Raw genomic sequence first — 18,404 nt, forward strand, 5'->3', positions numbered from 1 at the left:
GGAGCACCAGGGAGGGGGTTGAGGGTTCAGCCCACTCCCCTGTTTGGAGTTCTGGGACATTTCTCAAGAAGAGAGCCAGGAAGCAAGCATCTGGCCCTGGAGCCTTTGTTCAGGTCTGGCTGCCCCTCCCTAGGACCCAAGGGCAGGGAGGGAGAGTCTGCCATTAGCCTGTGTCAACTCCGGGCTTACGCATACCTGGGCCCCTTTCCAGGCACATCTGCCCTTCGCCGTAGTGGGCAGCACCGAGGAGGTGAAGGTGGGGAACAAGCTGGTCCGAGCACGGCAGTACCCCTGGGGAGTGGTGCAGGGTGAGTGTGGATGGGAAGTACATCCCCAGCTGGGGGTAGAACTGTGTCCCCTGGCCTGCCCTGCTGCCTGTAGTACCCTGTGCTGTTTCCTCCTCATGCGCACCTGTGTGCCCACCCTGACTCTGGAGTCTGCCCACCTGCATGCCTGCCTAATACCCCACTGGCCCTCTGCTTTCAGTGGAGAATGAGAATCACTGCGACTTCGTGAAGCTGCGGGAAATGTTGATCCGGGTGAACATGGAAGACCTCCGCGAGCAGACCCACAGCCGGCACTACGAGCTCTACCGGCGCTGCAAGTTGGAGGAGATGGGCTTCCAGGACAGCGATGGTGACAGCCAGCCCTTCAGGTGACAGCCTGAGCCAGAGTGAGCCTGTCTTCATAGCTGTGGCCAGACACACCATCCTGGCATCTGTTCCCTGGGGGACCCCACCATCCTCTTACCCCTTGTGCCCATGTGATTCTATTTCTCTGGCTCTGCCCTACCCCATTCCTCCATAATCCCATCCTTGGCCTCTTTTCTGTGGGTCTCCACAGCCTACAAGAGACATATGAGGCCAAGAGGAAGGAATTCCTGAGTGAGCTGCAGAGGAAGGAGGAAGAGATGAGGCAGATGTTTGTCAACAAAGTGAAGGAGACAGAGCTGGAGCTGAAGGAGAAGGAAAGGGAGGTATGTTCCAGGCTGGGGGCTGGGGTGGGGATGCTGAGGGAGGGAAGGCCTGGCTGAGGGTAGAGGTGGGGGTGCCTTCCTGGCCCAGGCTCAAGCCCTCCTCTTCTTGCTCCGCCCATCTTCTGTCCCCTTTCTGCTGCCAGCTCCATGAGAAGTTTGAGCACCTGAAGCGGGTCCACCAGGAGGAGAAGCGCAAGGTGGAGGAAAAACGCCGGGAACTGGAGGAGGAGACCAACGCCTTCAATCGCCGGAAGGCTGCGGTGGAGGCCCTGCAGTCGCAGGCCTTGCACGCCACCTCGCAGCAGCCCCTGAGGAAGGACAAGGACAAGAAGAAGTAGGTGGCAGGCCACGGCTCTTCCTTTCGTTCTTGTCCCTCACCTCCCTTCTCGCTCTTCTCCCGCCCTCTCTTGCCCCTTTCCTGTTTCATTTTCCCTCATCTTCAGTGGCTCTCTCCCCAGCTTTCTTGGTTGCCTTTCTTTTTCCTTCACTAGTGATCCAGTGTCTCGTGGTCTGGATCGCTCTCATAGTCATGCACTCTTGCTTGCACAGGCAATCTTGTGCTACCCCTCCCTCTCCCTTTTTCTCTCCTCCTCTTCCCCCTTCCTCCTCTTCCCCCCCACCCCGCCACCATTTCTTGCTCACCCATTCGTTCTCCTGTAGCCCCCTTGGCAGCTGTGGCCCTGCCGCAGCGTGGTGAAGGTGGGGCTGCACGGGTGAGGAGCAGCCTGGAAAGGGCAGAGCTGCAGGGCTCTGGGAATGCTGGGAATGATCTTTCAGGCCAGAGGAGGGACAGGACCTGGCAATGTCAGCATCTCCAGCTGACCAGATTCCAAAAGCCGCAGTGGTTTCTGCTTGGACAGCTGTGGCGCATCCCTCCTCAGTCTGTGGGGCAGTGGTGTGGGGCCCGTATTGGCTGGCAGGTGGTGACGGAGAACCGTGGGCACTCGCGCCAGCCAACACCAGGCTCCGGGACACTGTGGTCACCACACTGCTGTTCTGAAGGGTCCGCAGCGCTAAAGGGAGGAAAGCAGCTTCCCACAGGGCCTCTGTGGTTTCTTCTGGGGGGAGGAGCTGCCCCTCAAGTAGAGGCTGGAGTTGTTCCTGCAGAGGGCAGAGAGGAGAGAAAGACTGGATGGCAGGGAGGCCTTTCTCAGCACCAGGAGTGCAGTCAACGGAGTGGCCAGGTGGGGACAACTCTGAGTCACTTCTCCCTGGCAATCCATAACCTGTTTCCACACACTTAGCTGGAGTCCAGATGTTCTGGCTTCTGGGGCTCTCCCTCGCCCACCCATCTCATTCACAGCCATGCCACATCACACTATGGGGATTTCATACATCCCTCCTTCTCCCTGCCCTGGCCTATCTTGGGTGCCATCTTTCTCTTGCCAACCTAGGAACTAAGCAGGTAAACCCATTCTGGCCCTCATTCTTGGGATCCATTTCCTCCTGGGATATTTGGGGATGTATATGCGCAGGCCCTTCCTTCCTTGGTGGCAATGAAGCCTAGCCATTAGGGCCATGAAGTGCATAGTTAGCTGTGGCCCTGGGCTGTTGCTTTTGGTGTTAGCCCTGCCCCTGCACCACCCCCGCCCCACCCCCAATATGGCATTTCCTAACCACATGTGCATACACATGTGCACACACACTGTCTTTCTCTCCTGTCCCATCTCACATACACAGTCTCAGGCACATATCTACCAGCACACAGTACACACATGCACAGAGGCACACAAACACATACCAAGGAAAAAAAACTCAAAGGACTTCTTGCTGGAGGAAATGGGGACAGAACCAGGCATTTCAGAACTGGTTGCCAATTCTCACTCCTAAGGTCTGTCCTCTGCTTCAGGACAGACCCTCTTCCTTTTTGTAGTCTCCCTCATCCCGATGCCTGGTGGCCCTACCCCAGCTGACAGTGCTGGGACAGATGTGCCCCTACCTGTCCCCAGGGAGGACCCCGGCCCCACACTCCCCTCAGCCGTGAATTTCCCCTCTGCTCTGCATTTGCTTCCAGCCCCACTCCCACGCCCATCTTTCGGCTTGGTGAGCGTTGGGGCTCTGCGAGTTGGAACCTGTGTAGATTTCAAGCTGGCAGCTTAGAAATCAGGATTTTCCTGGGAGGGGGTGGAAGTCTATGACCCAGATGCTGGCACCCAAAGTGACTTTGCTATGCTTCCTGCCATCTTGTTAAAGAAAAGATAGCCAGGATTCCCTAGGAAAAAAGCTGTGGAGAAACCACTCAGAAACTGCAGACAAGGGTCTGTGGCCAGCTCAGGGTGTGAGGGCCAGTGAAGGTGGGTGCAGGCAGGCTGAAAGGACACCAGCACAGCCCTCGGGGTGGGGGCTTGTCACTAGTGTCTGGGGGCTTGTCACTAGTGTCTGGTCTCCCTGCTTTTCCTATGTGGCCAGGGCTCCATGATATGTTCTCTAGGCCTGGGCCTGGAAAACAGGTCTTTCCTGTTTTCTGGACCTGCTAGAAAGCTTCAGTCAGTTTGGTCCCTGGGAGAGAAAACTCTCTTCCCATGACGGCCCTGTGGAGGCCAGGAGTGGGGTAGGTGGGGTGACTGGGAATACTCCTTCCTGCCGCCCTGGTCAAGGGACTAGTGCGAGTCGGGAGTGCATTTTTGGAATGGGGGCAGGGGTGTTTTTCATGACCATTTATTTGAGTGGTTTTGATTGGTTATACTTACTCTTTAAATTTGAATCCAATTTTTTTGCAAAATTACTTCCGAATCAGATCTTGACCCTCAGCCTGGGACGCCACAAACGGAAGTGAATTCTCTGCTTTGCTCGTCACAAATGCCAAACTGACTGCCCTTTCGCAGTGTCCATCTTGCTGTCTTTTGCTTCTGTTTGATTTGGTCTGCATATCTTTTAATGTGTCTATTTTTGTTTTGTTTGTTTTATTTTTATTTTTCAGTTAATGCACGCACAGACTTACATGTCAAGAGTGGACTTTAGACTTTCATGTGTTAAGTTGCTTGAGTTACACCTTGTGACCCTTCTCCCATAACATGGTGTGAGGACGGACTGGGAGCTGGTACAGACTCCAGTGTTTACAGCCTTGCTTTCCCCTACCCGACCCTGGCCCCAGGCTGCCCCAGGCCTGGCGGGCCACCCCTCTCTATGCAAACACGTAAAAGCCAGGAATGCTGGAATCCAAAACTGACGAGGTTTATTTTTTTCAGAGCCAGTGGCTGGTCTTCCATTTACAGTGTCACTATTCCCTGATGGAGCTGTTATGTGCCGCTCCAGTGAAGGCCCCAGCCGGGATGCTAGGCCTAATAGTTCAGCGTGGAGATGGCAACTCACGTGGTGCCCTAGGTGCAGCTGCGTGGTCTGGTATACATGCTGCAAAATTCACCCAGTTCCCCTCATTGTAATTTTTCTAACCTAGAGCTTAATTTTAATAACTTTAAAACACTTCTAAATATTTATTTTGGCACCAGCATCAAGACAAATAATATCCTCTCCCATTATTTTCATAAGTAACACAGATTTCCTGATTTTTAAAAACTAAAAAATACCGCTAAACCTTTCTTATGTATAAAGTACGCCTATCATATACAGGGAGAGGTGGGTAATAAACTTCCTGTAATGACAGTGTTTGGCATTTCTTTGTGGATGGAATTGGAACATGAACAAGACCATGTCCAGCGTTTTTACTGTGAATGTAAATGGAACAGCAGCCTAAAGCAGTTGTCTGTGCCCCAGAGGTGCTACCTGTAAACAGGGACCAACTCCGTGTGTATGTTAAGTGTTTGACTCCCATTAAGACTCCCAAGCAAATCCTGCATATTCCAAATGCAAAGAGTACTCAGTGGGAAAAGGTTGTTACCTCAAAGTCATTGCTTCTTTCCTGGCTGGGTGAAGAGATGAAGGTGTCTGATATATACAGACAATGAGGGAAAAATGAGCAGCAAAGGAGCTTTCCCCTTCAACTGCACTCTAAAGGGGAACATTTTAAGGAAGTACTAGCAGCTTTGATTCTTCTATGCTCCTGTTGGTTTACAAGCCACCGAGAATGTCAGTGTTGAGAATATGGCCTGGTAAAATGGGAGATGGAAAATGACTAGACGAAAGGAAGGGTAGTTTTAATGTTGAAGCACTGTGCTGGGCACTGGAGCTACCCAGAGGAATGCACAACGCTCCCCTCAAGGAGCTCACAGTCTAGCACACTCCCTGGCTGGAAGCCTCAGGAAGCCGTGCTAATTTATTGTGGAGTTGGTAGTTCGCTTTTCATGCCCCTGTCTTCTTTCTCATGACCATTTCCCACTTTCTGCCTGGCTTGCATTAGTAATATCCAGAACCAAGTCGTGGCTTCCTCCTGCCTTCCTGAGATGATGTTCTGCTCAGGGAGAGGCGGAGGGGCGAGCTGTGTGCGTCCACTGAGGCACGGCCAGGGAGAGGCAGCGTTTACCTGTGAGGGGCTCCATGCTCCAGCAGCGGAGCAGGTTCTAGTGACAATTCTCCAAGTTTTTATGCTATGACCGGGGTGGATCTAAATTTTGTGGGGCTGAAAGCTTGAATTATTTAGACAGACTTCTTTAAGAAAAAGAATGTTAATATAAAATTAGGTACAGGGTCTTGGAAGGGGCCCTGAAGATTAAGGTTCATTAGCTTCACAATAAGTCCACATCTGGTTGCAACTGAAAACTGATGCTTCAGTGAGGGTATCTAAAAAGGTAAACTGGCATATATCCATGGCAAGTGTGGGCTGCCAGTGGCTCATCTCTAGGGTAATTTTATGTCTGAAAGTGTATGCAGTTGGGTCAGAGCATGACCTTTAAGATAGCCTCTTTCAGCTAACATATTTCTGAAGATGAGGCCTGGTGACCCAGCAGGTTCATTGGATACATAAGAAATGAGAATTCCTGGTTCATGGGCCAACCTGGGACTCTGGAGTGTGCAGATTTGGCCATTCGTCCATTGTGGCCTGCGGGTTGCACCCCGGGTATACTGAAAGGCCATACTCGTGGCTGGCTGCCTGCCTGTGGGCCTAAGCCTTCCCAGTATCTTCAGGGACACTTGACAGACGCGTTTTCTCAAGTCTGAGCTGCCTCCACAGGTCCCTCTAGCAAGCCTCACTGCACCTCTCCCCCTGCTGTTTGTGTTTGGAATTTTGTCATTTTTAGCTGAGACCAAATTAAACCTTGGTGCATAAAGTGAGCTTAAAACTTGCCACTGTTTAATAAGTTAGCTCTCATAGAATGTGACCCTGTCTGCAGGGTCTCATTTACCCTTCTTTTTCTCATTGTCATTTGTTGGTGTTAATAGGGCTGTCTTACAGGATCATGTTGGCATTTACTATCATGTCTTTCATAAACCATGTTTGTTTGGGGTAGAAGAATCACCGTATAATTTGTTGTCCAAACTGGGACTATTAAGAGAGAAAGGGGATGCTATTACACCAGATCAACAGGCATAAACCAGACCTGTCCCAGGCCAATGGGGATAAATGGTCTTTCTAGTTGTGGGTAACCTGATCTAGGTGGTTTGTAATTGTGCATACTGACTGCATATATGTTTGTGTATGTCTAAATGTGGGCTCCCTGTTAAGTGGGGCTCATGGATACGAGGCCCGCGTGTGGCTTGCTAGTCTGTTATGTTAACATGCTTTTCTAAAATTGCTTCACGTGTTAATTCATTTACTCCTGCATTCATTGACTGTTTTTGTTCTTTTCCATTCACTTTGTACTCATTTTTTTCCATTAAATTTTGCATTTATTTTGAGTTTTTGTGGTGTCTTTTTTGGGCAGTAGCTTTTCTGATTTAACAAGTTTCCTAAGCCCATTAATCTGCTACAACTGTGGTAAAATACAGCTTTGTCTGTTCTTTGAATTTTGTGGAGGTTGATCTACTTCCACAGGAATCGTTTTAATAGGAAACCCTGCTACAGGCATCTGTGAAAAGCTCTTGGATAGGTGGGGGATGGAGGGAAGAGTCACAGGAAAGTCACAGAAAGGTAAAGGTGCAGTCTGTGGTCCACGAATCTTTATTGGACAACTGGGGGCAGGACATGAGAAAAGGGGCTCCTGCCCTCAAGGAGCATTCCTCCTTAGCAAAAAGGCTTCCCATGGGACTGCTAATATTTGAGTGTCAGAACTGCTTGGAACCACATTACATGCATTAACTCCTCTAATCCTCATCCTAATCCTATGATTAGGGACCATTCATCCCCATTTTATAGCTGAAACACAGAGGTTTAAGTAATTACCCAAGGTTACACGGCAAGTAACTGGAGAAGTTGAGATTTGAACGCTGGTAATCTGTACCCTTAATTCCTGAGCCTACAGCTGCTCCTTGGCATCTCAATGGAATGATGGAAGAGTAGTGGAAGTGTGGCCAGGTTAAAGTACACAGCCTGATGATGTGGGCTGGTGGACCTGAGACTGTTTTTTAGAGGTAGATAGCCCTAGAGGACAGGCAAAAGTTTGGCTGAGGAAGAGCAGACTGGTGGTTGAAAGGTGGTAAAAAGTACGTGGGTTTCTTTTTAAAGGAGCTTTCTCCATTGAGCACCAGGTAGATTTGGGAAGACCAAAATGAGAAAATGGGGATCCCTGCAGGAAGAGTGGTATGAACACATCCATAATGCAGGCATAGCTCAGCTCTACTTGTGGGAAGGCAGGCAGCAAGGAGGCAAAGTATTCACCAACTTTTGAAGGACAGAGACTTTCCAGGAAGCCAGGAGGAGGAGGGTCTCCTAGGTGGTGGAAACATCATCAAATGACTTGGCTCCTTCCTTTCAGGGACGTACTGTTTGGACAAGTTTAAGACAGGTCTATGATGCTCCCTCCCTGCCCTGTTCCTCCCTGAGCCCACCTACCTTTCTTTCTGCCATAGCATCTGCCTCTGAGCTTTTTCCATCTCCATTTTCTTCACCAATCCCTGCCTTTCTATAGGTGGGGTCAAAAGGAAAATGGATTGTATCCATACTTCTCCCTGAGAAGTATTTCCCAATCTCTGAGTTGAGGTGGGATAGGAGTTCCTAATGTCAGAAAAGAATATTAGAGGGAAATAGGATGGGATCTGGGGCCTCAAGGCAAGCTTGAAAAGCACATAACACTTTTTAAAATCCACAAGTGGGACTTTGGCAATACAAAAGTGAGCTTCCCTATAGAAGAGTTCTATCATTTACAGAAAGCCAGAGCAGAAGGTTGTCTCTTATCCCAGTCCTGGGACTCACAGGTCTACCCTCTGCTTTCTCCAAGAGGTTGAGTTGGATCAGCTTTTGGAATCTAGCTCACATCCAGAGCCACCTGGTTAAGCAGCAGATGTCTTCTAGCAGTTCCCCAAAGCCCAGGACACCCAAGCTGGTATGGGCCCTTGGGATGTCCTCCTGCCTTATGCACTGTGGTCCCACTTACACTGGAAGGAAGGAGGCAGAGGGCACTCACGGCCACCACTGGAAGCTGTGAGCAGCATGGCCTCAGCATCTCCATCTGTAAAATGGGTTCTGGAGTAGAGGAGAGTTCTTGATATGACCTAGGAGATAGTGTTCCAAATATATCTGACTCTCGCAAGCCTAAATGCATGGTAGCTCAAAATAAGATTCATACAGGATTGGAAGCAATTAAAGTTTAATTTTAACAAAAGCTCCAGCAAGCAAAAGTGTGTCAAGAAAAAATAGAGATGTATACTAACTCTATAATATAGACAATTATGGTATATCTAGCCCTTGACCACTTTGCACCTAGTAAATCATTCCCTTCCCACACCATGGCTTAGCACATTTACACACACACACACACACACACACACACACACACACACACACACACAAAGCTACCATAGTTCAGAGTGGAAGACTTCATAAACCACCTCTGAATGTGTAGCTCAGTCATTCATGTCCCCAACACAACTTACACAGCCCAGCTGGCATCTGTGTCAGCTGCACTCCCCTGCTCAGAGAATGGCTCTGTAGTAGCACAGCTTGAAAGCAGCAGCTGGCTCCTCCTCCTGGCAGCACTGTGGTTGGAGCAGGCTTGGCCTCAGAACCTGCTCATCCCAACAAAGCACTCAGAGCTGTGCCTTCCATCACAGGTGTTAGCCTATAATACCCATTCATTAGCACAAAATCCCTCTAGTTAAACTAATAACTGAAAACACTTTGCTTAAGAGTAACAAAGGAAAGATATGCTTAAAGCTTGCTCAAGTTACATTAAACAAAGCATACTTTATAATCCAGTCCTTGTAAAAAGAAGACATAAGTCATGGCCATGGTCGGGTAAATGTGTCTGCAGAGACTGTCCCATGTTAGGAGTTGCAGGCAGGGTAGTTGGGACTGGAAGCACCACATATATGTTTGGGATAAGCCTGGGAAGTTGGAAGGACTTGGCCAGCTCTGGCAGGTAGAGCAGCAAGAACTGGTCAGAACTAGCCCCAACCCTTCAGCCCTAAGCCAGGCCTGCCTCTTGGTCTCATATTCCAGCGCTCTCAGGGGCCCATGCCAACCCTTGCTGTAGAAGGAAGGAAAAACAAGCTGCCATTTGAACGTTCATTCATACTCCCTGGCTTCAGGCCCAGAGGAGAAAAAGGGAAGGCAGGGTCATGGTCTATCAGACCACCCTGATCTCTACTGACCCCAGCTTGCCTTTCCCCTCCCCACTTTATTTTTTTTCCAAGGGCTTAGTTGGGAACTTTTTCTCAGTTGCTCTTCCAGAGCCACCTTCCCTTTTTACAGGATTAATAACAAGCCAAAGAACTCATGGTAGTCCAAGCAAGGAGGTTTCACATTAGGCTCTGAAGGCCCCAGGGTGGAGGCAGAGCGGCTGGTTGGCAGGTGACATAAAGTTGTCTGTGCAGGATGATGACTAAAAACTTCTCAGTTGCTGCATTACAAGTTCCTTGCAGCAGCTGTACTGCATATCACCAACCTGTATTAGAATAGAGTGGCCATCTTCAAGCAGAACCATCATACATTCTAAGAAATTGGCAATTGAGTGCCAAAATGTTAGCATGAAGCAAGTTCAGGAAGGTCCAACCACCCATCTAAGGACCACTAATCCTACCATCTCAGGGACATCCATTTCCAACCTCAGTAAAGTTGTCATTAGTTTAACCATGCATTCCATCCTAACCTATCTGTTCTGAGGGATTCCGACACACCCCCCTCCTCCTCGTGCCCCGACAATGCTTGCCTTATGGTACCCTGTACCTGGTACCACACACTCGTACAAAGGAGAGGTGAAGGAGTTTAAAATGTATGCTCCCCAGTATTAAGCTCAGGGTTGCTTCCTCCTAAGCCAGACATCCCCCTGACCCCCCAGTCCTCTTGACTACAAGGGCTCCCATTGAGATAAAGATTCTCGCACTCTCAGAGACAACCCCTATTGGTCCAGTGAAGAGAACACATGTCCCATCTCAAGTGCATAGGGCATGGCCAAGTGTGGAAAGCCTAGCCTTTGGGCAGACTCTTTCCAGGGTTATGGCCAGAACATTTTCCAGAGGCCACAAGGGGAAAGGGTACCCCTTTGGGGTCAGAGTGCATCAGCTAAAGGGGCAAAACACAGAGCCTGGTCTGGGGCAAAGTTGATGTCTACCTGTGCTTTCTTTAGCAGATCAGATATAGGAGCACACCAACCGGGCATGAGCCTCTCCAGCTCTAAGGTGATGATGACCAAGGCCAGTGTGGAGCCCTTGAACTGCAGCAGCTGGTGGCCCGCCATACAGTGCTGCAGCTGCCTGGTCAGGGATGCGACGTGGAGGGAAGGATTCCTCTGAGGCAGCAGCTCCAACACATGGGGCCAGCTCAGGACCACCAGGGCATGGAACTGGAGACCATGGTTTTTAATGTTAGAACAGAAAACCCCATACTTTTCATATATCAATGACCAGAAGCGCAAACAATTTGAATTTCCATCAGGGAACATCAAATGTTGCCCAACCCTTTTCATTCCTATCCATGGCTCCATAAGGGGCTTGAGGCTTAATGCCCACTCTGTGGCCAAGCTGAGCTTCCACCCCAGAGACCAAAAAAAAAAAAAAAAAAAGAGTCTGCTTTGTGACATCATCATTATGAGTGGAAAGTACCTAGATGACAATGTTTCCATTCTGAAAAATAGAAACATACTATTCAAGACCAAGGTAGCAGAAAAGTTACTTGTATCTGCTTATCATAAGAAACTCTGCAACTTGGCAACAGTGGCCAGTTTTCATAATGAAACAGCCCTTAGTAATTTAATCTTCATGCCTCATAACAAACCAAAACCCCATGAGATTTCCACATTGCATAATTTGCCTTACTAACAGAATCATATCCTTAAGGATGACCATCATTCCCCCAACTAAAACAAATACAAACTAATGTATGATATTTTTTTAAGTGCCAGATCAATATGGTCTAAAGCCTCAATAAGGATTGTGTGTAGGTGAATAAAGACAGCTAAGTGAATGTGTGTAAAGTGTAGCAAAAGCAGACAGATATTTATGTACAGTATTCATAGAATGGAAAGTTAAATATTTTTGCAGTGTGTATTTAAAAGAGAAACTCACCATAATAGTGCCGTCTAAAAATCTTTGTAAAGTTAATTTAATGTCCTTTAGAAGTGGGAGTCTGGTGGAACTGTGTTGGATTTAAGATACCTTTTCACTCTCCCGTACGTCGTGAGCCTTGTGGGTCACCTCACTGTGGTGCATGTGCAAGGGCGTGTGCACGCCTGTGCTTTGCCGTCCTATGTTGTAAACAGCTGTTCCAAAGGCACAAATGAGTTTAGGGTAGACTCTGTAAACGCCTCCTTACTCACTATAGTCAAGAAGTCCAGCGGCGTCCCAATATAGAGGTCCCAGTGCAGTCTGTCCAGAATAGCCAGCTCCATCCTTAGCAGCTCATTCGGGGAATAGTCAGAGCCATAGTGCTTTATGAAGTCTTTTACTTGTGGAATAAACTGTAAAAAGAAAATAAAGAGGCCAAAGCCCTACATCATGTCATAGTAGCTTTTGTTTTCTTATCCATGGGGACTGGGCATTCATGACCTTAGTGGAGTTGTCTTCCTGTGGCCTGCCACAGAAAATGCTTCTGAAAGAAATACTAAACCAGATCTTGGCTATCTGTCAAATCCTCAGGTAGTTATGTAGTGAACATTACATGGTCCCCCTCTGAAACCAGGTCTTGATCCCCCAACTGCATACTAGCTCATACCCAACGGTGCTTTGGAGGCTGGGGCTGTGCCATCTCCCCTGTTCAGCTGCAAGAACTCACCCAAAGCTTTCCAGGAGCCATGGGTTCTGGTTCTGCCTATCCCTATTCCTGATCCCTACCATGGGTACTGGGCATACAGAAAAAACTATGCTTTTGAGCTTCCTAGTCTGTACCAGACAGACACATTGATAAAACCTCCTATGGGTTTTTCAGCATCACAACTGCAAACTTCCTTCAACCTTCATTGAAGGTGGTTCAGTTCTGGAAAATCTATGGCTTTTCCCACAGAGGGACTAATGAGACTTGTCTATGAGTAAACATTCAAGTACTAAGTATATTAAAGGCTTGATCCTATGTTTTTAGATAGACAGAAGTATTACTATAACATCCAGAAAAAGGGTCACTTGATTTTTAAAAGCAACTTGGGCATTAATTCTATTCTAATAAATAGGAGTTTAAAACATTTTTATTGAAGGTTTGGAACTGGACACACAACTTCTTCCCTGCCTCATCAGACCCAGAGATCAGCTAAGGGTGACCCCTGTGGCAATGGCAGTGATTTCACCATCCCCAAAATGAGAAAAGTTGGAGGGAGGTAGGAAAGTTTGGAAAGGGTATTAGGAGATGATCTCCTCCTGAACATATGGCACAGTGAAATTCAGCCATTCAGGCATGCCTGAAGCACTCATGGGCCCTTGTACTTTACCCCCAGCACATGGCCCTCCTGTCCCTCTCAGGGGTCCCAGAGTTCCCAAAGACCAGCTTCATTGACACAGCCAAGTCCTCAAGTCTCAGGCAGCTTTCTTAGACATAATTGCTTGGGGTGGATGTTAAGTCACATGGTTTGGGAGGCCTTTTTCCTTGCTCAACAGCAGATGCCCCTGTTGAGAGAGAGGTAGCATCTGGCATCAACCAGTGAGGCCATATGTATCTGTCAAGAGTTCAGGTCTCTAGGTTTGGTGGGCCAGGACAGTTCAGCTGTTCTACTTGTTCATTTGTGGGGTCTCAAAGTCTGACAAGCCAATGGAAGGGACAGCAGAGATGCTGGCAAGTTGGTGACTTTTCCAGAACATCCACCATACGTGAAGGGCACAGACCTATCATGAAACTGGAGTCCTCCAATGTTACACCCCTATACCTGAAGTGCAGCCCAGTGTGGACTTCCAAGAATGCCTACCTCCTGTTCTTCATTAACTTTTGCAGCAAGCCTCAAGGAAGTAATTGTGGCGCAATGTAGGTATTTCTCTTTTACCTGCGGTATGGAACAAACACATTTGAGCAGAATATGAATGCCAGAAACAAACTGAAAAGCATCTGTGTTTGTTTTTTTTTAATATACTTTTTTGAGACGGAGTCTCACTCTGTTGCTCAGACTGGAGTGCAGTGGCATGATCTTGGCTCACTGCAAACTCCACCTCCTGATTTTGAGTGATTCTCCTGCCACAGCCTCCTGAGTAGCTAGGACTACAGGCACGGGCCACCACGCCTGGCTAATTTTTGTATTTTTAGTAGAGACAGGGTTTCACCATATTGGCCAGGCTGGTCTCGAACTCCTGACTTCAGGTGATCCACCCCCCCCCCCCCCCACCCTTTGACCTCCCAAAGTGCTGGAATTACAGGCATGAGCCATTGCCCCCAGCTATTTGTTTTAATAAGCTTTTTTCCATTTTTAAAAGGCTCCATTTCTCCACAAGACAGAATGTTAGTGCCATTTTTAGATCTGACCAATGAGGATGCTCCTGATTTCAGAACTGCAGATGACTGGGCAGTATTCCTTCATTTCGGGACTGACTGGAGGTGGGAAATACGGCACCTTCTCAGGGAACTAAGTCTCATCCTAGCCTCAAGCTGCCCTCGACAGGTCGAGACAAGCACATCCTACCTCATTACACAGGAAGCCCTTTCCCAGCTACTTCCTCTCACGCTCCCCGAGCCCTGACCCTGATGACCACATGACCCTGAGACAGCCAGTGTAGGATGTGGAGAGGTTCCAAAACCAGTTCTACCACTCGAAGCAAGTTAGTTTATACACCTTGGTTTGAGCCTCTGGAAGCCCTCACCTCTCAAGTAGGAATGGGGAACAAAGGTTAGTTTCTTCTTTCACCATCTGCCACCGTCCCTCAGAGGCCTCCCTACCTTCACTGATATCAGGAGGCGGCTGAAGATGGTGAGGGCCAGGTTAAAAGTGGATTGGGAGAAGTAAAAGATGTTCTGAAGCCGCAGGAGCCACAGCACGACTCCCTCGAAGGCATTGCAGATTTCATCCCGCTAGGAGGAAGAGCAGGTGGGGCGAGGAAGGTCGTTAGCGGCCACTCCTGGTCCCCCAGGAGCAGGAGCCTCCTACTTAAGGTGCCGGGGGGCAGTGAGAAGTCCCTTCCCCTGCAGGCCCGCTGGGAGTAAGCGCCCAGCTGGCGCAGCGGCTCACCCATCACCCCCACCCCGTGCGCCCGCTTTTCGTCGTAGGCCGAGTTCCTTGATTCAAACAGGCCCTCTTCCGAAGGCCCTGCTATCAAGACGCCCTCTTAGAGAGAAGCTGGTGGGTCCAGCCTCGTGCCTCTCGTGAGGGGCCACACCTGGGGAAGCGCCTGGCCTCCAGGTGCAGAACATCCGACCGCTGGTGCAGGTGGAGGCCACATCCGCCTGCCGTGTGCGCGCAAGGAGGGCCACGCTGCGGGGACGGGTACCTGGGGTTTGCCGCCCCGCCACAGGCGCGCCTCGCGGTCCTGGGCCAGCTGCAAGTGGCAGAGCAGCCGGCGCTCGTCGAGGACGCCTTCCAGGTTGCGCGGCTTGGGGGACTGTGGAGCGGGCCGCGGAGCTTGCTCTGGGGCGGCTGCGGGGACCGGGTCTGTGGTTCTCCCGGCCGGGGCCGTATTACGCCGGGGCCGCAGGCGGACTGTCGCGGACGCAGCGTGGAGGGAAGCCGCTCCGGGCTGGCTGGTCCCAGGGCACCTGCTCCGGGTGCTCGGGGGCAGAGGGGCCTCCCCCGGAGACCGCGGGAGAGGAACGCCCAGGGCTGCTTCCTCCAGATGGGCGCCTGGACGCCCGCCTGGGCTCTGGACTGCGCTGACTTCTGAGCTCGACGGTTGCGGCGGGAACCGAGCGCCCGAGGCCATGTCGTGAGCGGGATCCTAAGTCTGAGTCGCTGCTTAACCCGGCATTTTATAACCCAGCGCCCACAACACTGCAGCCTGGGGCGCCGCCGGGGGAGGCGGGGAGGCGGGCTCGGCGAGCCCCACCCACAACGCTCCCGGTGGAGCTACCCCTCGCGCACCCGGCCGCGCTTCCTGGGCACTCGCCCCGCAGGTGCGCGGCGCGCACCCAGGACACGGTAGGACTGGGCGCGCACAGGCGGGTGGCGGACCCCGACCCTTTCCTCCATCCCCGCTGCTGCCTACCGCACGCCTCTTCCCCCCTGCCGGCCGTGCTCCCTGCGCAGAGCCCCCAGCCGCGGGTGGGGAGGCTGGAGACTGCGCTCGCCTTAGGCCGGGACTCCCGGCCGCAGACCCTGGGTCTTACCTCATATTACACACCTGGGGACATAAGACCAGGCAAAGGAACAGCGAGAGCGCCCTCCTCAGACAGGCTTGAAATGGAATTCCAGACGCGCTGTGTGACCTCATGCGTGTGTCGTGACCTCTCAGAGCCTTGGCTACCTCTTCTCCAAAAAAAAAAAAGTGATAATACTTCCCTCACAAGGTGATTCATTCATTCATATATACATATATATATATTTTTTTGTTTATGTATCTATACATACATATATAGCTATAAACGTATAATAAGGAAAATCATACAAATCATATATATGTATATATACACACACATAAATTTTAGGGGTGGGTCTTGCTGTGTTTCCCAGGCTGGAGTGCCGTGGCTATTCTCAGGTGTCATCACAGCACACTACAACCTCAAACTCCTGGGCTCAAGCTACCCTCAACTTCAGCCTCCCAAGTAGCTGAGACAGGTGCACACCACCATGCCTGGGTCCTAAGTTATATTTTGTTTAAAAAATTCATTACATTAAATGCATATTAAAAATATATGGGAATACCAGAAGGACAAGAAAGAGAGGAACAGAAGAAATATGTGGAACAATAACGACTGAGAATGAATATTCCCAAATTAATGCCAAACACCAAACCACAATCTAGGAAGCTCTGAGAACATTAAGAAAGATAAATGCCAAGAACTACACCTAGACATTCCTATTTAAACTGTAGAAAATCAAAAGAAACTATCAACAGAGTCAGCAGACAACCTACAGAATGGGAGATAAGTATTAGCAAATTACGCATTTGACAAAGGTCATAATATCCAGAATCTGTAAGGAACTTAATTAAACAAGCAAAAACCCCATCAAAAAACAGGCAAAAAGATATGAACAGACTTCTCAAAGGAAGATATGCAAGCGGTCAACAAACATGAAAAAATGCTCCACATCACTAATAATCAGAGTAATGCATCTCACACCAATCAGAATGGCTACTATTAAAAAGTTAAAAAACAACAGATGCTGGTGAGGCTGCAGAGAAGAAAAGGGAATGCTCATACACTGCTGGTGGTAATGCAAATTAATTCAGTCACTGTGGAAAGCAGTTTGGAGATTTCTCAAACAACTTAAAACAGTACTATTCAACCCAGCAGTCCCTTTACTGGGTATATACCCAAAAGGAAAATAAATTGTTCTACCATAAAGACACATATATTTGCATGTTCATCACAGTACTTGTCACAGTAGCAAAGACACGGAGTCAACCTAGGTGCCCTTCAGTGGTGGACTGGATAAAGAAAAGGTGGTACATATACAACATGGAATACTATGTAGCCATCAAAAAGAATGAAATCATGTCCTTTGCAGCAAACATGGATGTAGTTGGAAGCTATTATCCCAAGCAAATTAACACAGGAACAGAAAATCATATACTACATGTTCTTACTTATAAGTGAGCATTGAGTACACATGAATGTAAAGATGGCAATAGTAGACACTGGAGGCTACCAGAGCAGGGAGGGAGGGAGGGGACAAGGGTTGAATAACTATGGGGTACCGTGCTCAGTACCTGGGTAACAGGATCATTCATACCTCAAGTCTCAGCATCACGCAATATGCCAGAATCTAAAATAAAATTTGAAAAAAACCTGCAGAAAATCAAGATTAAAAAAAAAATCTCAAAAGAAGCTGGCCTGTAATCTCAGCACTTTGGGAGGCTGAGGTGGGAGGATCACTTGAGGTCAGGAGTTCAAGACCAGCCTGGCCAACATGGTGAAACCCCGTCTCTACTAAAAGTACAAAATTAGCCAGGTGTGGCATAGTCCCAGCTATTCAGGAGGCTGAGGCACAAGAATCACTTGAATCCAAGAGGTGGAGATTGCAGTAAACTGAGATCATGCCACTGCACTCCAGCCTGGGTGACAGAGGGAGACTCCATCTCAAAAAAAAGAAAAGGAAGGAAAGAAAGAAAGAGCGAGCAAAGCCAGGAGCAGGAGCAGGGTAGGGTGAGGTGGGAATAAGATAAGGTGGGATAAGGATAAGAATCACATTGGACTTGTCTTCGGAAATCATACAAGCAAGAAGAGTGGAGTGAAGTATTTAAAGTTTTGAGAGAAAACCCCACCAGCCTAGAATTCTGTATTCAACAAAATTATCCTTCAGAAGTGAAAGAGAAATAGTTTCACAAACAAAACTGAAGGAATTTCTCACCAGTAGACCTGCTTTGCAAGAAATGTTAAAAGAAATTTTTCAGAGAGAAGGAAAATGATGTAGGTCATAAATTTCGAGATACATGAAGAACGAATGTTAAGGAATAATTGAAAGTAAAATAAAACTTTTGTTTTTCTTATTCCTAATTGGTCTAATCATTTATTCAAAATCAATAATGTATTTGATGATTATAGGTTATGGATAAGTTAAATGAATGACAACAATGATACCAGGCATGGGAGGGAAGAATTAAGAATACTTTGTTGTAAGGTACCTGTGCTGCCTGGAAAGCAGTATAATGTTACTTGAAAGTGGACTTGAATTAGTTATAAATGTATATTGCAAACTGTAGGACAACCAGCAAAAAAAGTTTTAAAAAAAGTATGATTCGTATGCACTAAGAAAGGAGAGAAAACGGAATCATATAAAATGCTAGTAACACCAATGGTAGCTTGAATCCACAGGAAACAAGGAAGAACAAGAAATAGTCAATAAGAAGATTAATATTACAAACTCTATAAATACAAACTTGGCTCTATTTTCTTCTCTCGGCTACTTTAGAAGATTTAAAATACTTAAAATTTTAT

At 48.4% G+C, this 18,404-nt stretch overlaps 2 protein-coding genes across 8 annotated transcripts in view; one reads left to right on the forward strand and one right to left on the reverse strand.

Annotated features, from left to right (window-relative positions):
- SEPTIN8 (septin 8) overlaps nucleotides 1–11,905 on the forward strand; it is a 26,874-nt gene extending 14,969 nt beyond the window's left edge. For 2 of the 7 annotated variants that reach the window (XM_011716621.2, XM_011716619.2), the window contains exons 6-10: nucleotides 212–308; nucleotides 487–655; nucleotides 844–976; nucleotides 1,120–1,310; nucleotides 10,534–11,905. In XM_011716621.2, coding sequence (XP_011714923.2) covers nucleotides 212–308; nucleotides 487–655; nucleotides 844–976; nucleotides 1,120–1,310; nucleotides 10,534–10,699 — 756 coding nt within the window. In that variant the 3' untranslated portion in view covers nucleotides 10,700–11,905. Of the gene's footprint in view, nucleotides 1–211; nucleotides 309–486; nucleotides 656–843; nucleotides 977–1,119; nucleotides 1,311–3,896; nucleotides 6,710–10,533 lie in introns of those variants that run through there. The other 5 variants (XM_011716623.2, XM_011716622.2, XM_011716626.2 and 2 more) reach the window with 3 other exon arrangements.
- LOC105467166 (cyclin I family member 2) lies at nucleotides 11,650–15,290 on the reverse strand. The gene is made up of 4 exons (XM_011716618.3): nucleotides 14,801–15,290; nucleotides 14,253–14,384; nucleotides 13,294–13,368; nucleotides 11,650–11,862 (listed from the first exon to the last, which is right to left on the reverse strand). The coding sequence occupies exons 1-4, from the start codon at nucleotides 15,227–15,229 to the stop codon at nucleotides 11,650–11,652; spliced, it is 849 nt and encodes a 282-aa protein (XP_011714920.1). The 5' UTR covers nucleotides 15,230–15,290.
- Between the last annotated feature and the right edge of the window lie 3,114 nt (nucleotides 15,291–18,404).

The sequence above is a fragment of the Macaca nemestrina genome, chromosome 6 (assembly GCF_043159975.1).
Source record: "Macaca nemestrina isolate mMacNem1 chromosome 6, mMacNem.hap1, whole genome shotgun sequence".
Lineage (NCBI taxonomy): Eukaryota > Metazoa > Chordata > Mammalia > Primates > Cercopithecidae > Macaca > Macaca nemestrina.

Excerpts from the sequence above, each read along its gene's own strand:
- LOC105467166 (XM_011716618.3), bottom strand. The coding sequence starts at position 15,229 with ATGGCCTCGGGCGCTCGGTTCCCGCCGCAACCGTCGAGCTCAGAAGTC. Across the intron at positions 13,369-14,252 it reads GCCTCCTGATATCAGTGAAG|GTAAAAGAGAAATACCTACA; the intron begins GTAGGGAGGCCT and ends TCCATACCGCAG. Across the intron at positions 11,863-13,293 it reads AAGTTAATGAAGAACAGGAG|TTTATTCCACAAGTAAAAGA; the intron begins GTAGGCATTCTT and ends TTCTTTTTACAG.